Raw genomic sequence first — 19,568 nt, 5'->3', positions numbered from 1 at the left:
ATCGAAATCTCTACAAAGACCTCCTTTAATAAATTTAGTATGCGAACAATTACGAGTAACACAGCCCCTTGAACGAGTCACGATAATATTCAAAACAAGGAAAAATAGTTTGAAATCGTAACGTATATATTTTCAGCCAAGTTGAAAGTAAAACAGCTTAGCTTTCGATATAATCAGTCACTCCAACAGTGTTACCAACACTCATAACCTTGCCATGTGTGTACTGTGGATACTGTGATTGTCATGTGGACTCTGAATGTAAACATACTGTTGTGGTTTTGTGTGTGTGCTGTGTAAAACACATATTGACGAAGAAGCAAGTAAGAAATAACCCTCGTTTGAAACCAATTAGCGATGGATAAGAAGGGTAAGTAAATATTGGAAGCTGGAAAAATTAGAACTACAGAGAAAATAAAATTATAAATAGCGTTATATATTTTCGGTGGGTATGCTCGTTAGCTTTTGACATATACATTCTAGCTTGCGAAATGCTGACAGATGCATCCTACACTGAATGGTTATATGCCAACTGTGGCCAAAACTTTGTGCATGATGAAATTTATTTCAAAAACTTGGGTTTCCAGAGATACAAGATTATTTTATCGGAATATTGGAGGAAGAAGAAGATGTTTCAGCTGGAATTGCCGCAATAAGGACCTTACTTACCGTTCTGGAGCGAGACAAATGTAAGTTTTGTTTTGACGGAAAAGAAATACTATCTCCTTTTGGTGGTTGAACGTCGTGAGTAAAGTATCATAACGCAACACTTTTGTATACATTTTCCAGCAGAGACAGTACAAGAGTTGGATTCAAACCTTCGCGCAGCCGGAGATGCAATGCGAAAGACAGATCATCCAGGTGCAGCTGTCAGATCTGGATGCGAACTGTTTCTGCGTTTCATTACCCTCGCAAAACTTGATACAGAGGTATGTTGCAAATGAATCCTGCCTGAGAATGATTCCTTTAATGTTTTTACGCCAGGGACTTTAGAGTCATTTGACAATCTCATTCCATTTTTGTGTGTTGCCTCACTCCCTTCCTAAATTCGTACTTCAAATAATAGATGTATGTAACACCTATAATAATTCCACTTCCTTGTCATTTGTAATGCCTGGTTGATCTAGTAATGGACTAATCCTAAATTGTATAATGTAAGTTCAGATTAGATTAGATTCACTTTTCGTTCAATAGAGCCAAAAAATGAGATGATATTCGTGGGTGTGGAACATGTCAGAAAGTATAACATAAAAATATAATACATTTGAAAATAATATGAATTACCCTGATCTTTTCTCAGGGGATTGTCAAAATAGGTGAATACAGTGCGGTAAACTGGAACAGTTAATATTTGTAGAATTAACATGCTGTCAGAATGAAACATTGTTATGCACTATTAATAAATGTATCATACACAAAATGCCTAAACTTGACTGTTCTACCAAGTGCTGTCAAAACTGAAATCTAACAGACATTTTTACTTAATCTGGTTTAACAATCTCTGTTAAGATATTCATCTATAGAGTAGAAGAAGTTGCCTATCAAAAAGTCTCTCAAACTCTGTTTAATCCATGCTTTATCAGAAACCAAGTTTTTAATGGTTGCTGGCAATTTATTGAAAATGTGTGTTCCTGAATATTGGACCCCTTTTTGGACCAAGATAAGTGATTTTAGGTCTTTATGTAGATTGTTCTTATCCCTACTATTGATACTATGTATTGAGCTATTGGTTGGAAATAGAGATATATTACTTGCAACAAATTTCATTAAGGAGTGAATATACTGAGAAGCAGTGGTTAGAATACAAAGTTCCTTGAACAGGTTTCTACATGATGTTCTTGAATTTACACCACAAATGATTCTTGTCGCATACTTTTGCACACTAAAATCTTTTGCTCAGTTTGATGAGTTACCCCTGAATTTGATGCCACAAGACATAATAGAATGAAAGTAAGCAAAGTATGCAAGTTTTTTATGTTTATATCTCCTACATCTGACATCATTCTTACTGCAAATACAGACTTGTTTAGGCGCTTAAGCAATTCTGTGGTATGCCCTTCCCAAATAAATTTATTATCGAGTTGTAATCCCAGAAATTTATGCATGCTGGAAGGAAATCTCTTACATGTTCAGAACTACATACAGTGGGTCTTCTCAAAGTTTAATGACAGTGATTAGCTTTAAACCATTTATAAATGTCGGTGAAAATTTGATTAGCAGCTATTTCTAAATCTATACTTGACTTGCTACTTATTGTTCATTCAACCTATTCCATGTTCTAGTAAGGTTCTCATCCACTTTATTTTTAATGTTGTTTAGTTTCATGTAGCCAAACTATAAATGTTCTTTGTGTTCTGTTTTCATTTTGGTCTTTGTGTTATTCAAAGTTCGCTGTTGTGTGTGTTTCTTGTCAGGATACTAGTGTACTTCAGCTACACAACTTTCTAAATAATTTACTTTTAGCCCAGTTCACCTTTTTACATAAGCTTATTTACTGCAGAAGCCTTTTTTTATGATGATCTTAATAAGTCTCCTTTTCTTTGGCACCTCGACCAATATTGCTTATTGGAAACAAAATTCTATCTTGTTTCCTCAGTTTTATACATTTGTGAGGTAGCACTCAACTGCAAGGTTCTCAATGGCCAAGGTTTGGAATGTAACATTTTTTCTTGATACATTGTATGTCTTTTTTTTTTTGCAGTTAGACTGAATTCTTTGTTCAGCTGCCTACTTCTCACATTGATCAGTTCATCTCAAGTTACTTATTCCCCGTCAACAATGATTCTTAACACTGGTATCTTTCCGGGTCGACAGAAGCGTCCGATCCAACGCGTCGGCTTTGACCCGTGACGTAAGGGTGTTGTGTGTGACGTCATGACGGCGCGGAGTTTGGTTTGAGTGTAGCTGTCTCCAATTCTGTTTTATCTTATTTTATTTACTTTTCTGATCTGTTCGTTCTATCTCGTGAGATTTTTTTTTTTTTTTAATTTAAAAACACTTATTACTTATTTTAATTATCTGTTTCCTCGAATTTCTGTTTTAGTTTATTATATTTATCTTTCTGATCTGTTCGTTCTATCCTGTGAGATTTTTTTTTTTTAAAAGACAAAAAACACTAATCAGCTACTGAAGCATCTTCATCTTCTATGGGTTGCAGGGGTTATGACCCCTGGGGAGGTGGGTGGGTATTCATGCATGGCTGTCTTCACTTACATGTTGTAGCTACGCAAGGCGTCTAAATTTGTTTATATTTAGTTTGCCCCCCACCCAAAACACCCCATTTCCCGCTCTTGTCCCGTTAGTGTCATTAGGCTTCTTGTGGAAAGTATGTGTGTTTGTTTTTGTTTCCGCCATATTTGTGACATCATGGGTCAAAGCAGACGGGTGGGATCGGACGCTTCCGTATTTCCATCTTTCCTTTTGTGTTAAAGCTTTTTGTACCCTTGTTATTTTAGGTTGAGCATTGTTATGTATTTTGGAGTAATTTTTATTCAAAATTTTACAACTAATGACCACCTTCATATTGGAGTAATATGCAGATTTAGACAAAATTTATTCCTCCAAAAGACTGAAGAGTTGAGATGTGTCTATGTTAAGCATAAAGTCATCATAAGGACCTATGAAAATAAGTTTCACAAATACCCAGTCACATCTTGATGAGGTTTCAAAGTGGTGCAAAGATTGGTTGCTGGAGGTTCAATCAACAGTAAAGCAGGTGGCAACCTGTGGTAAATTGTACAATACTGGGAAAATGCAATCTGTGTATAACAGTTCTGGAACTCACTCTAGGATGTTGCTGGAATTACTGGAGACTGGGTTAGCACCTGTCTGCTATGACTAGTGACATCACCATGCCAATAATTCCTATTTCTGTGGATCCAGTATGGCAACCAAAACATGTCAGAACCCACACAAAAATCCAAATACTACACAAACCAATACGCTGACTAAACTCAATGAGATTAGCGGGATGACGACAGGGAAGAGGGGGTTTTGGGCAGGGAAAAACTAAACATTCAATAATAAAAACACCACCACCATTCAAAATGCAGCACTAATATAATATATATATTGTGTCTGTGTGTGTGTGTGTGTCCTTTCGTCTTTCGCTCTCCTTCCCTCTTTCCTGATGAAGCAACCGTGGGTTGCAAAAGCTTGATATTTGTGTGTGTGTTTGTGTGTTTTTTAAAGTGATGGAATTTTCTCGTTTGGTAAGTTACAGCATCTTTGTTTATATATTAGACTTGAAACTGATAAAAAATAAAACCTGTCAAAACCCTACAAAACACACCGTAATGTTACGGTTTCCCAATCTCCAATTCACTCAGCTCAAAAGTGTTGGGAAGTGAACATGACAAATGATGAGTCTGATATGACAAGATGGCAGAACTCGTGAGAAAGTATTTTCAATAAGCATTGTAAGTGAATCAATGTTTTTTAATTAAATCATGGAAGAAGGTAGGTGGATCAATGCTTATTAATATATTGAGCATGTGAGTATTATTAATAAGCATTGATCAACCTACCATCTCCCATGATTTAATTAAAAACATTGATCCACTTAATCAGTGGTTACACAGGCATCTAAGAGTATGGTTTAAATTCTACGACATATTTTGTTTTATATGACAAAATTCTGCATAATGAATTGTGATACCACCTAATTTCATGCATTCCACATCATGATGACTGGAGCACACTAAATGACACAATAAAATACCTCACAAATACATCGGCATCACACAATTAAATTGTTAGAGCACGCCACTTCTTCATGTACCATATTCTCGGCAGCAACATTTCACTTCCACTCCAAAACAAGCACACCGCAGCTCGATAACATCAGACAACACATTGTGGTACAGCACAACTACATCACAGTTCGGGTGGTGTCCTGCAACTAAGGATACACATATTGCTGGAGTCGGCATACCAAGTAGGACTACAGGGGATATTGAGCTATGCAAGAAAAGTCACCTGTTTTTTTTTTTTTTTTTTTTTTTTTTTTTTTTTTTTTTTTTACTCGTGGAAAAGATTTATGGAAATCCTACAATGTAAGCACTGGCGGCCACTTAAAGATGGATGCCAACAATTCTAGAAAGCCTACTTACAAAATTTCATCAAGTAGTGTCACATGAGGAATCTAAAAATATTGCTGCTGTAGGGATTGTGAAGACAAGACTTGACTAATTTCTGGGTCACAGAGTCATTCAAGCTGTTATTCCCACTCTTCGTACCCTAATGGTATGGTAAGAAGTTCTAGTAGGAAGCATTTTCTGCTAGAATTTTTCAAAAAGAAAAAAAATTTAGTCGCTTTGCACCATACTTATGAATTTACATGTGTGCTAAGTTTGTTTTATATGCCTGTTCTATGTACAGCACGTTTAAAAGGATCTATTTCAGAGACTCTGTTACTAACGAGCAAATGTTATAAATTACAGACATTTGCCGAGTGTAAGGCAATTATGCTGCATCGAGGGAAGTTGTTTCTCAAGAAACTAATGGAGGCAAGAGGCAAGGTTGCCAAGCTGGCCTCTAATTTCATAATAGATGGCTCGGTGAGTAGATTCATCCTGAGTTCAGTATGTAGAAAGCTTCAACGTGTGTTAATTTGCATTGAAATGTGTGCACATGAGTTTGCACTCCGTATTCCTGGCAAGACTGGAAATATTTTCTGTTTCTGTACTGTACACTAGCGTAGTGACCACTGCTTTGTTCGCATAGTCTGTATGGACTGCACAGATATTTTTTTTTTTTTTTTTCCTTAATTGAATTTTTATGGCATTCAAAAACTTCAGCACTTTCTAAACTTTTCAGGCTAATTAAGACCACAGAAGCATGGTATTTTTTGAATGTACTTCTGACCAAGAAGAGATTCTGGCAGCTGGCGCCAGAGGTTTTTGTTTATCACATCTTTTGTGTTTTTGTGGTGATAGTGGCACAGCGACTTTCATACTCTAACATGTATTTCTTTATATCTAACTGAGAAGTGTAATACTGATTTCCATAATTTAGCTTTAAAAAATTTTTAATATACCAAAATATTTTCTAACAGTTTTAATCCCCTACTTCATCCACGTAGGGGTTGACTATTCAAAAAGAATGAAACATGTGTATTTTTACTTCTAATTGAGAGGCGAAATACAATTTTTTATAGATTTAGCTTTGAAAATGCTTTCATAATGAAATAGTTTCATAAAACCTTTCCTCTTCTATTTCACTCCCTTCAGAGATTGAATTTCCAACAACACTGAAAAACATATTTTTTAATTTCTATACAATGTGATTTTCCTTGAGAAAATAAAAAAAATAATAATAAATATTACACGACAGCAATAAAGAAACTTATTGGGTCATGGCAAATGACCCATCCCAACTCATCCAAATACTCACCAATGATTCACCAACAACACTGACAGGGGGGGGAACCATGGGAATGGGGGGAGCTGTGCTCCCATCTTTGATTATATATTTCTTTCGTCTTTCCCTCTCTTTCCCTCTTTCCTGATGAGGCAACAGTTTGTTGCGAAAGCTTGAATTTTGTGTGTATGTATGTGTCTGTTTGTGTTTCTATCGACCTGCCAGCACTTTCGTATAGTAAGTCACATCATCTTTGTTTTTTTAATATATATATATATATATATATATATATATATATATATATATATATATATATAAAAAAAAACAAAGATGAGGTGACTTACCGAACAAAAGCGCTGGCAGGTCGATAGACACACAAACAAACACAAACATACACACAAAATTCAAGCTTTCGCAACAGACTGTTGCCTCATCAGGAAAGAGGGAAGGAGAGGGGAAGACGAAAGGAAGTGGGTTTTAAGGGAGAGGGTAAGGAGTCATTCCAATCCCTGGAGCGGAAAGACTTACCTTCGGGGGAAAAAAGGACAGGTATACACTCGCACACACGCACATATCCATCCACACATACAGACACAAGCAGACATATTTAAAGACTGGTCATTAAATTTGAACAAAGCTTCAGGGCCCGATGTAATCCCTGTCAGTGAATCACTGTTGGAATCTGACAACTCATACATATACCTGGGTGTAACAATATTGTGAAAAGGAAAGTTGCTACTCACCATATAGCAGAGATTCTGAATCGCAGATAGGCACAACAAAAATACTGTCGCAAATATAGCTTTCGGCCAGTAAGGCCTTCATCAGAATTAGATGATCCTCCACTCCACCCAGTCTTTTTACTTGTCTCTTTTTCTGCTATTCCCTCCCCCTCCCCACCTCTCCGCTGCCCTCCATCTAACCTCCTGAGTGCACATAGCAGCCCTACCCTCTTTCCACCTCGTCCCTGCTCGCTCGCCAACAGGACGTCACTGACCAGCACCCCTACCCTACTATCCCCTCCATCCTTCCCCCTCCCCACCCCAGCCTCCTCTTTACCCCCCACCCAGTCACCACTCCCATCATGCCCTGGTACTGCTGCTCGTAGTGTGGAATTGTGTTTGTGTGAGTGTGTACGTGTGTGTTTGTCGTCTAATTTTGACGAAGGTCTTACTGGCTGAAAGCTATATTTATGACAGCATTTTTGTTGTGCCTGTCTGCGACTCAGCATCTCTGCTATATGGTGAGTAGCAACTTTCCTTTTCACAATATTGTTACAGTCCATCCTGGATTTAACGCTAGTAGGAATATGAAGTGGAATAATGACATAGGTTCAGTCGTGGGTAAAGCAGGCGGTGGACTTCGGTTTATTGGTAGAAAATTGGGGAAGCGCAATCAGTGTAAAAAGGAGATTGCTTACGAATCACTTGTGTTACCCGTCCTAAAATATTGGTCAAGTGTATGGGGCACGTACGTGATAGGACTAACAGCAGATATTGAACCTGCACAGAGAAGGGCAGCAGGAAGGGCTAGCGGTTTGTTTAATTCCTTTGGAGAGTGTCACAGAGATACTGAAAGAACTGAACTGGAAGACTCTTGACGATAGACATAAACTATTTTTAGGAAGTCTCTTAATAAAGTTCCAAGAAATGGCTTTAAATGATTACACTTTGAATATATTACAACCCCGTATGTATCGCTCACGTAGGAATTGTGTTGATAAGATTAGAATAATTACTGCATGCACAGAGGCATTCAAACAGTTATTCTTCCTGCACTCCATATGTGAAAGGAGCAGGAAAAAACTGTAATAACTTGTATAATGAGACGTGCCCTCTGCCACGCAACTCACGATGGTTTGCAGAGTCAATACATAGATGTTGATTTTTCAAAAAAATCTTTCATCCCCTGTTTCACCCCTTAGGATTTTGAAAAATCCTTTCCTGTACAGCACTTGCAGTATAATATCAACAACATCTCCAAATGCATGGTTTCTATCCTATTGTTATTGTTCTTTTGTTAACAACTTACAAAGTGTGCACAAATATTTGACTGATTTGGACTGCTCACTATCTCCCAATTGTTAAGGCCCCAGAAGCAAGCACATTAAACCATGCTCAAACTTGTTCCAAATATGTGATGTATTAAATGTGTATTTTGGCACCACTTACGGCATTGTGAAATAATAAAAATCATTTGGGCACAACCGATAATTTAAGGTATCCGGTAAATAAGTATAATCAATTCATCAGTGAACAAACATATTTTATTATTTGCATGTGGATAATGTATCAGTAACATCTATTCAAATTAATTATATAATTATGTTTTGAGTACACTCATAGCCAATTAGTAATTTTCAAATTGTGAAATTTTTTGAAACAATGAGGTACATGTAATGGAACTTGAAAGTGTTTACATTCCCACATTGTTTCATTCCATTTCTAATTTTTTGTACCTACTCTGCAGGCTGTTGGATTATTTTCAATGGTGTATATGTTTCAGAAAGTAACAATATTATGAAAAGGAAAGTTGCTACTCACCATATAGTAGAGATGCTGAGTTGCAGAGAGGCACAACGAAAAGACTGTCACAATTAAAGCTTTCGGCCAGTAAGACCTTCATAAAAAATTGATGACACACACTCACAATCATGCACTCACACTAACACAAATGCAGATCACACACATGACTGGAATCTCAGGCAACTGGTGTGGCTTCAGTTGCCAGAGACTGCAGTCGTGTGTGTGTGTGTGTGTGTGTGTGTGTGTGTGTGTGTGTGTGCGCGCGCGTGCATGTGTGTGTGTGCGGGCAGGCACTTGTCATCTATTTTTGATGAAGGCATTACTGGCTAAAAGCTTTATTTGTGAGAGTCTTTTTGTTGTGCCTCTCTGCGACTCAGCATCTCTGCTATATGGTGAGTAGCAACTTTCCTTTTCATAATATTGTTACTTTCTGAAACATATACACCATTGAAAATAATCCAACAGCCTGCAAAGTATGTACAAAAAATTAGAAATGGAATGAAACAATGTGGGAATGTAAACACTTTCAAGTTCCATTACATGTACCTCATTGTTTCAAAAAATATCACTGAAAATTGTGTGAGGTGAGTAGCAACTTTCCTTTTCATAATATTGATAATGATCCTCATGTTTTATAAATTTGTGACAGCACATTGGGTATTAATGCTTCTGCTATTTGAAGTAATTCTGTTTCTTTTTCATATTGTTTTTGTTGTACAGAGTATATTAATCATAAAGTACCATATCAAATGTTAAAAAAAAAGATATTTCAGTGCCCTTTCAAGTATTGCCTCATAATACTCAACCTGCTAATCTCTGATCTTGGCAGCCAGCAACAATCATTCCCGTGTTGTAATGAATAGTACATTTTAGTGCGAAAGTAGGGTTATGTTGACTTTCGTTTTGTTCAGTCATTTCTACATTTTTGTACCAGCCTGTTTATCCTTTCACTTCAACAGTAATGTGCCAATGCAGCTTCTCATTATGAGTTCCAACTTTTTTTAATTTTACTTTAACAGAATCTCCTGGCATATATTTCCTATTAAAACTATTGGACCAACAACATTTGTTCCATTTTCAGCTAAACTTACAAACAGTTTCACCAAAGAGTACCAACTATCCAAATATAAAGTGTGCCTTTTATCTGGTATTGAAATAACAACAGTTTCAGGTTCATTGTACTCAAGTTCTGCTTTATCATTTCGTGAATATATTTTACAATTATGGGAATAGGCTGATGGTGAATCGCACAGTTTATAACATTTTATTCCAAATCTCACCCTCTTCAAAGGACTAAATTTTTTGAGACCTGCGTTTTTTAAATTTCATCAGTGATTCATCAATTTCAGTGTTTTCTCCCATTACGTGTACTTCTTTGAATTTTTTATCAAAATAGTTTAGCAGAGGCATGGCTTTACATAATTTATCATTTATGTAAGTCGTATTGTTATTTGCAAAATGAAAAAAAAACTTGTAATTTGCAAAAATCTTTACAGTGACATAATGTTCTTGAATGTTGGTGTTTCTATGATGGATCTTTTATACTAGTAAATTTGAATTTTTGTTCTTTTTTACCTGAGCTATTGTTATCTATAAAACAAAGTATATGTTACATTCACTACAATTGACAGGGATCCATGTCTTATTTTCTTTCTTGTCTTTTCATTGATCATTGTTTGTTCTATGTACCGATTTGTTTCCGTGACAATATTATCAAAACATTGTCAAACATTATATAAAAGAGTCAGACACTCTTGTACTTCAGTTCTCCAATTGGCACTCTTATGCCAGGAGCCTGTGTATATTCAGAGATTTTTGTCTTGATATTTTCTGCTTTCCAAATGCAATACTTCAACGATGAGGATCAATACAGTCTTCATTATTGGTGTCATTTTTGGTGATTAGTATTTTGGACATTTTCATGCAGCCCACTGCCATCACTGTTATTATTGGTGGGATCTACTGAATCACTGTCCACAATAACAATGCACTTATGACTAGTGTCATCAGTATTAGATAATCTTTTTATAGACATTACAGGTATGTGGGTTGTTTAATTATTTTAGGGAATTATAATGAACACGAGTGAGTGCAACAAAGGAGTTCATGTAATTGACTATTAAGAATTGTTTAACTATGATCCAATTCATGTTGTTGATGTTTGTGCCATATGATGCGCCAGGCTTGTCTTTTTTATGTGTGGTCTGCATTGAATCCCACAGGGCAGCTGCTTGCTTATCGTTTATGGCCCAACTTCCTTATTGCAAATCTCACTTGTGGTTGTGGGCCAAGTTGAAGAAAAAGAAATCAAGCCTTGACCTTGACACTTGGTGATGATTTAGACTTCCTCTGCATGTTCACCCTTCAATGCAACACATTTTTCTTAATTACGGTTGACTCGGTGGACACCTCTGTAATAGATGTCTACATTTTGGTAGATCTGGTCATTTTCCACCTTGAAAATCAACTTGTTGTTACTGAGAAAAATGTGTGCCATCCAATGCTCTGCTCAGCCAGTGGAACAGGAAGAAGTTATTGGCTGCCATGACAGAAGAATATGGGAGTGTGAAAGCATTTGCTGTGACAGTGTGCCATGCAGAATGAGCTGGAGTGTCACAGTGGACCAGAAGCAGCCCCTAGCTGCCTATGATGCTTGATCTTGATAGCCTCCTGCAAATTCAACATGAATTGGTGCCATGCTCTGATGATGGTTTGCCCCTTACGAGCATGATCTGTTAGCACCACACTGTTTCAAGTCTGTGAAACTCTGGAGATCACCTCTGTTAATGACAGTCCGATCTCCACCTTTTTTGTTGATGGCAGATCTGCATGTTTCCTCTGCTTGCTTCACTCCTTTGTATTTGGGTCACAGTGATACACACAGAACTCATCCATGATGATTAGATCGCTAAAGATCACTTCTTCGCACCGACTGTCACGTAACAGCTCCGGCACGTCAGGGTTTATACACACTGTCTGTCACGTCAGGTCATTTCACTTAGCCCAGCACTGAATGGTGAAAGTGAGGTACCATTCATGATACAAAAAGTCAGAGTATAGTATCGGAATTGAGGAACTAATGACTATTAAGTTTATTAATGGCCAAAGCAAACTTCATATTGTATCAGTAGGATGAAAAACCAGTCCAAATGTGCAAATTTTTCAGATGAGCTCATAATTGCGAATAATGACTACCATCAACTGTAGAATGGAATGACGACAATGAAAATTTGTGCCGGACAGGGACTCGGAACACGGATTTCCAACTTATTGCAAACAGTCCCCGTACCATTTGGCTACGTACGCACAACTCATGAACAGACCCAAACTTTGCAATTGCGAATTCATCTGATGTGTTTCATAATGGCTGTGATCACTACAGTGCATTGTCATCAGAATAACACAGGCACATAGTATTGTATTTATCTGCTGATACCGGGCATCCTACTTTGAAGCACGTCGTCCGATCTGTACGGGAATACACACAATAGATGTGCGAGTACAGATCGTAGACATATTGTTGACGACAAGTGGAAGTTTGGGTCTGGCCGTGAGTCGTGCACGGATAGCCAAACGGTAAAGCGACCGCTCATGATAAGCAGGAAATCCGTACTCGAGTTCCGGTCTGGCACAAATTTTCATTGTCGTCATTCCATTCTACAGCTGATGGTAGTCATTATTCGCAATTGTGAATTCGTCTGATGTGTTTTGTAACGGTTGTGGTCACCGCAGTGCATCATCAACAGAATAACACAGGCCCTGCAATATCATATTGCAAATTTTTACTTTCTATTCACTAGATGACTATTTCGGGCCAAGGCCTATTTTCAAATCATCATAACCTAGTCAAAAATGGCATTTCCGAAGATATCAGAAATGTGCCATGAACATTTGTGACATCTTCGGAAATGCCACTTTCGAGCACTGTAAATGTTCGTTGCACATTTTTTACATCTTCGGAAATCCCATTTTCGACTATGTTATGATGATTTGAAAGTGGGTCTTGGCCCGAACTAGTCATCTAGTGAATAAAAGTAAAAATCTGCAACTTTGGACTGGTTTTTCATTCTACTGATTAACAGAAGTTGCTGACTCAAGCTACTCCAGCATTCTAGAAGTCCGTTCGTATCGTATATTCTTTATCAGTTTCACATGGTAAAATGTTTAGATGAAACATTTCAGAATATAGATATTTATTTGGTAGTGAAAATATATATACGCAAGCACATCGAACAATATTTTTGTTGTTGTTGTTGTTGTTGTTGTTGTCGTTGTTGTCATTGTTATTGTTTTGTCTTCAATCTGAAGACTGGTTTGATGCAGCTCTCCATGCTACTTTATCCTGTGCAAGCCTCTTCATCTCCGTTTAACTACTTCAACATACATCCTCCTGAATCTACTTACTGGATTTATCTCTTGATCTGTGTCTATGATTTTTACCCCCTTCAGTTCCCTCCAGTACTAAATTGGTGATTCCTTAATGTCTCAGAATGTTTCCTATCAACTGGTCTGTTCTTCTAGTCAGTTTGCGCCACAAATTCTTTTTTCCCCAATTCTATTCAGTACCTCCTCATTAATTACATGATCTACCTACCTAATCTTCAGCATTCTTATGTAGCACCACATTTCAAAACTTCTATTGTCATCTTGTCTAAACGGTTTATTGTCTGTGTTTCACTTCCGTACATAGCTACAGTCCACAGAATTGCTTTCAGAAAAGACTTCCTAACACTTAAATCTATATTCGATGTTCACAAATTTCTCTACTTCAGAAATGTGTTTCTGACCCTTACCAGTCTACATTTATATAATCTCTACTTCGGCCATCATCAGTTATTTTAGTGCCCAAATAAGGAAATTCATCTACTACTTTGTATGTCTCGTTTTCTAATCTAATTCCCTAAGCATCACCTGATTCAATTCGACTACATTCCTTTATCCCCCCCCCCCCCCCCCCCCCCGTTTTTTGGTCGGTGTTCATCTTATATCCTGCTTTCAGACACTGTCATTCTATTCAACTGTTCTTGCAAGTCTTTTGCTGTCTCTGACAGGTTACAATATCATCAGAAAACCTCAAAGATTTTATTTCTTCTCCATGAATTTAAATACATTCTCCAAATATTTCTTTGGTTTCTTTACTACTTGCTCAATGTTCAGATTGAATAACATCTGGGACAGGCTATGAACGTGTCTCACTCCCTTCTCAACCACTACTTCCGTTTCATACCCTTCAGCTCTTATAACTGCCATCTGGTTTGTGTTCAAGTTGTAAATACCCTTTCTCACCCTGTATTTTAAACCTGCTACCTTCGGAATTTCAAAGAGAGTATTCCAGTCAACACTGTCAAAAGCTGTCTCTTAAGTCTACAAATGCCGTAAATGTAGATTTGCCTTTCCTTAACCTAACTTCCAAGATAAGTCTTGGGGTCAGTGTTGCCTCCTGTGTTCCTACATTGCTCCAGAATCCAAACCTACATTTCCCTGGAATCCAAACAGCTTTCCTGAGGTTGGCTTCTATCAGTTTTTCCATTCTTCTGTAAAGAATTAATGTTAGTATTTTGCAACTGTGACTTATTAAACGGATAGTTCAATAATATTCACACCTGTCAGCACCTACTCTCTTTGGAATTGGAATTATTATATTCTTCTTGAAGTTGAGGCTATTTTGCCTGTCTCATATATCTTGCAGACGAGATGGAAGAGTTTTGTCGTGGTTGACAGTCCCAAGGCTATCAGTAGGTCTGATAGAATGTCATCTGCTCCTGGGGTCTTGTTTCCATATAAGTGTTTTCAGTGCTATGTCAAATTCTTCTAGCAATATCACACGTCCCATCTCCCTTTCATCTTCTTCCATTCTATAATATTTATTGGGGAATATATAGAGCCTGTGTACCTTATGATTTATGTTGTTTCTCTCATACCTAACCAATAACATCATAAATGATTGTATTTTTCTCCTTCACTAGAGCTGACTTTTGCAGTTAAAATGTTATTTAATGAAAATTACTTCATCAATTTATGTTCTTATTTATACGCGGTGTGGACATCAGCACTTTTCTGTTACTGTAAACTTATTGTCTGAACTACATGAGAATGCATCGTGACCCATCCCCATAGCTTTACTTCTGCCAATACCTCATCTCCTACCTTTTAAATTTCACATAAGTTCTCCTGCGTACCTTGTGGGACTAGCGCTCCTGGAAGGAAGGGTATTGCAGACACACAGCCTAACCACAGCCTGGGGCATTGTTACCAGAATGAATTTTCTCTTTGTGGTGGAGCATGTGCTGATTTGAAACTTTGTGGCAGGTTAAGGCTGTGAGAGTGGGTCTTGAGACATGCTTGGATAGCTCAGACGGTAGAGTAAATGCCAATTAAAGGCAAAGATTGTAGGTTCGAGTCGCGGTCTGTAGCACAATTTTAATCAACTAGGAAGTTTCAAATCACTGCACACTCCAGAGTGAAAATACATTACTAATCATGATGTCATTATAGCACCTATGGTTACAAAAGTTAGTAAACCAGTCAAGAAAGATACGCGTGTGTTTCTGCTAGAAAGAGCATATAAGTGGTCGTTAGCATCTCACTTAAACAGTGAATTGACATCACTTAATTCCAGTTGGATGGACGTAGAGTAATTATGGGCAAAGTTTAAGCTAATTGTAAATCGAGGTCTGGAGAGTTACTTGCATAGTAAGTGGATTAAGGATGGGAAAGACCCATCATGGTTTCATAATGAGATTCGGAAAACACTAAGGAAGCAGATTCTGTTGCACTCTCGGTTCAAAAGAGAAAGCACAAATGATAACAAGCAAAGATTAGTAGACATTGTCGTGTCTGGGAAAAGATCTGTGCATGAAGTGTACAATAACAGCCACAGTCATATCTTAGCAAAAGATCTGGCAGAAAACCTGAGAAAATTGTGGTCCTGTGTAAAATTGCTAAGTAGGTCTAAGGCTCCGCCCAATCACTTGTTGACCAGTCTGGTGTGGCAGCTGAAGATAGCAAAGCCAAAGTTTTAAATTTAACATTGAAGAAATAGTTCACGAAGGAGAATTGTTCAAACATACCATTGTTTGACCATCGAACAGACTCCCGTATGGATGGCATAGCAATACCCATCCCCAGCGTGGAGAAACAACTGAAAGAGTTGGAAAGATATATGTCACCAGGTGGAGATGGAATTCCATTTGGTTTTTCAAAGAGTACTCTACAGCATTGGCTCCTTACCTAGCCCGAATTTATTGCAAATCTCTCACCATGCTCAAAGTCCCAAGTGACTGGGAAAAAGCACAGGTGACTCCTATATATAAGAACGGCAAAAGAACAAACCTGCAAAATTGCAGACCAATATCCTTAACATTGGTTTGCTGCAGGATCCATGAACACGTCCTCAGATTGAATATAATACATTTTCTGGAGACCAAGAATCTTATGTCCACGAATCAGCATGGTTTTAGAAAGCATCACTCTTGCAAAACTCAGCTTTCACTTATCTCACATGATATACTATGAACTATGGACGAGGGGCAACAGCCAGATTCCGTATTTTTTTATTTCCGGAAAGTGTGTGACATGATGCCCCATTGCATGTAGAAGGTACATGAACATGGAGTACCTTCATAAATATGTGACCGATTTGAAGACTTCTTGAGTAACAGAAACCATTGTTGTCCTCAATGGTTGTGGTGTACAGTAAGGTGTCAAAGTTAAGTGACAGTAGCGTGATACAATATGACTTAAACAAAATTTCCAATTGGTGTGATGAATGACAGCTAGCTCTGAATGTAGAAAAATGTAAGTGAATGTGTATTAGTAGGAAAAACAAATCCATAATGTTCAGATACAGTATTATTAGTGTCCTGCTTGACAGTCATGTTGTTTAAATATGTGGGCTTAACATTGCAAAGCAGTATGAAATGGAATGCGCATGTAAGGATTGTTGTCGGAAAGGTGAATGGTCAGCTTCGATTTATTGGGAGACTACAAGTAAAGTGTGGTTCATCTGTAAAGGAGGTATATATAGGACACTTGTGTGACCTATTCTTGATTTCTTCTTATGTGTTTGGGATCCGTACCAGGCAAATTAAAGGAAGACACTGTAACAATTCTGAGGTGGGCTGCTAGATTTGTACGAACAACACGCGAGTATTATGGACATGCTTTGGGATCTCATATGGGAATCCCTGCAGGGAAGATGACATTCTTTTCGAGGGACACTATCGAGAAAATTCAGAGAACTGGTATTTGAAGCTGACTGCAGAACGATTCTGTTGCCTTGAACATACATTGCACGTAAGGACCGTGAAGGTAAGATATGAGAAATTAGTACTCTTATGGAGGCATGTAGATGTTCGTGTTTCCCTTGCTCTATTTGCGAGTGGAACAGGAAAGGAAATGACTAGTTGTGGTACGGGATACCCTCCGCCACATGCTGTACAGTGGATTGCAGAGTATCTGTGTAGATGTAAATATAGATTCTGGAAGCTGTGTATTACACATTGAAATGTCCTCTGTTAGGTTTAAAACAAATGTAAAAATGGGATGAGAGTTTGGAAATAGCACTGACATTTACAGTTAAGCAATAAACATGCAAGAGTCTCAAAACTCTCCAGCAGTCGTGCACTCGACCACACCTATCGCAGAGTCTGTTTCGACTTTTGTGGTGGTCCTTTGCAGTCGGAGGAGTTACGAGTACACTGCTACTAAATTTGAGTCCTCAGTCACTTTTACACAGTTTTGTTGCAGCGAGTATTGACCCATTCCCACTCGCGTGTCGTGCTGCAAGCGATGAAGGAAGCGGCCAAAGCAAACAAGCGTTTCGATGTCTATGTCACTGTGTCTTCACCAGATAATAGTGGGTAAGTGTCTCTTATTCTTGCTATTATTATTGTCAGTAGTAGTAGTGAATTCTCCCAATAAATGGAAGATGTTAACACTCTTACTTGTGCGATAATGCCTGACATGGTCATTCGTGCGGATGACAGGTGTCATCCACAACATAAACAGTGTATTTGGACATTGATTGATTTATGTGGATGATTTTAGTTGTCTTTTATTTACATCTAAATGTAATCCATTTAGTACACATCTACAGTAAGGTGTACACTATGTGAGAAATATTTTTGACAGTTGCTCATAAACAGCTCCACTCCATCTCCATTAGCAGCCAACTTGTCAGTCTCTCTGCAGACACCTCTATCAAGGATGCTATCAGACATCAGACATCTCAAGAGCAACATGAATCGGTCTGCACATGTGCATAAATTACATGATTCAAGTCCGTTGCCATTTGAGTTGTCCCAGAATTTCAATAAATTCTTTCTAGAACATCTCAGAGGTTCACACAGATATTAAAGACCAATGAAAGCTCTGATCTCTATAACTCCAGTTTCTGCAGCGTCCCTTTCGCTAGAAAAGTTACCAAGAACTTCGTTGACATAAATATTAGTACATGTTGCAATAATGTGTACTATTATATTTTCATCCAGGATTAACTTCAGAATGTCTAATTCTGTCTTTGTTATGCAGAATTCATTTTTTGGATCCAAGTAAATGCATAATAATAATAATAATAATAATAATAATAATAATAATAATAATAATACAATATCATGTTCTGATATCGGAAGGATATTTATTTCTCCTCTTTTTAGTTATTCCAGCTTTTCCTCAAAGAAACATATCCTCTTAAATTACTTCTTCCTGTGATTCAAATTCATCATTTTCTGTTCCTGAACAACAGCTGATTTCAGGTACACAAACTTCTTTCCCCAAGTCAGTAATATCACTCTCAGGATGCTCACCACTCACAGCTCATGGTGACATTCCAGTCATACATCAGGGTCTTTGCTAAACCCTGTCCTATGTTTCTTTGACATTTATTCCACAATATTTACTTTTCTTAGGTAGGTGCTGTAGGTAAAAAGCAAATTAACTGTTATTAGTTTCGATATGTCTCAAATTATGCATACAAAAGTAGGATTGAATCTAGGAAAGCAATAAAGTAACACACACTTGGTTGAGATTGTAGCAACATGGACAACCAGTGTTCTCCAAGTTACAATAATGTTTCAAAAACAATGCAACACGTGTTACTGAAAGCTACTAATGCCTGAAGCTGACGTATGGAGAGTTTATGCCCAGTAAGACAAAATAGATTGGGATAATTGTGTGGATGATGAGTGTCATCCACTCAAAGGGTTAAACAAATGACTCGATCAGCTTTTCTTTAGGTTTTTCTTGCTGTTCCAGTAGGCTTGCCTTCTTGTTGATGTTCATCTGACCACTTACGTTTGTACTCCTTTTGTCTTGGTTGTTCTGCTGTAACTTCAGATTTGTCTTGTGAAGGTATCTCTTTCTAAAATGTTGGTTTGACTTATGTTTGCATTTTTGAGGCCTTCGGAATTTCATTCAGCCAAGTTGTTAAAGTTCTTAAGTGATCTTACATAGTCTGTTATCCTTTTTGTTAGTCGCTTTTCTGGTAGTCAGTTGAGATGACCAACTACATTCATTCACCTTTTCTTAATATCATTGTGATGTTTGAAGACTTTTCTATGGTTTTGGATCGATTGTAGCCTGTAAACATGTTGAGTATGTCTTGCTCCGAAAACTTTCATAGTGATCTTTCTCTCTTCTTTCTTGAGTGTCAATGTTTCTCTTGCATAGAGGACTATTGATTTTGAT

The 19,568-nt window shown here is 37.6% G+C and overlaps 1 protein-coding gene across 1 annotated transcript in view; it reads left to right on the top strand.

The window, feature by feature from the left end:
- The first annotated feature begins 221 nt into the window (after positions 1 to 221).
- The window catches only part of LOC124718994 (translation initiation factor eIF-2B subunit alpha), a 54,470-nt gene continuing 35,123 nt past the window's right edge, over positions 222 to 19,568 (top strand). Inside the window, exons 1-5 of the mRNA XM_047244665.1 lie at positions 222 to 367; positions 585 to 686; positions 787 to 926; positions 5,439 to 5,555; positions 17,631 to 17,743. Coding sequence (XP_047100621.1) covers positions 355 to 367; positions 585 to 686; positions 787 to 926; positions 5,439 to 5,555; positions 17,631 to 17,743 — 485 coding nt within the window. The 5' untranslated portion in view covers positions 222 to 354. The remainder of the gene's footprint in view (positions 368 to 584; positions 687 to 786; positions 927 to 5,438; positions 5,556 to 17,630; positions 17,744 to 19,568) is intronic.

Source organism: Schistocerca piceifrons, chromosome 10, assembly GCF_021461385.2.
Source record: "Schistocerca piceifrons isolate TAMUIC-IGC-003096 chromosome 10, iqSchPice1.1, whole genome shotgun sequence".
NCBI classification, from domain to species: domain Eukaryota; kingdom Metazoa; phylum Arthropoda; class Insecta; order Orthoptera; family Acrididae; genus Schistocerca; species Schistocerca piceifrons.
The sequence above is the reverse complement of the archived record's forward strand: the minus strand, read 5'-3'. Positions and strand labels throughout refer to the sequence as shown.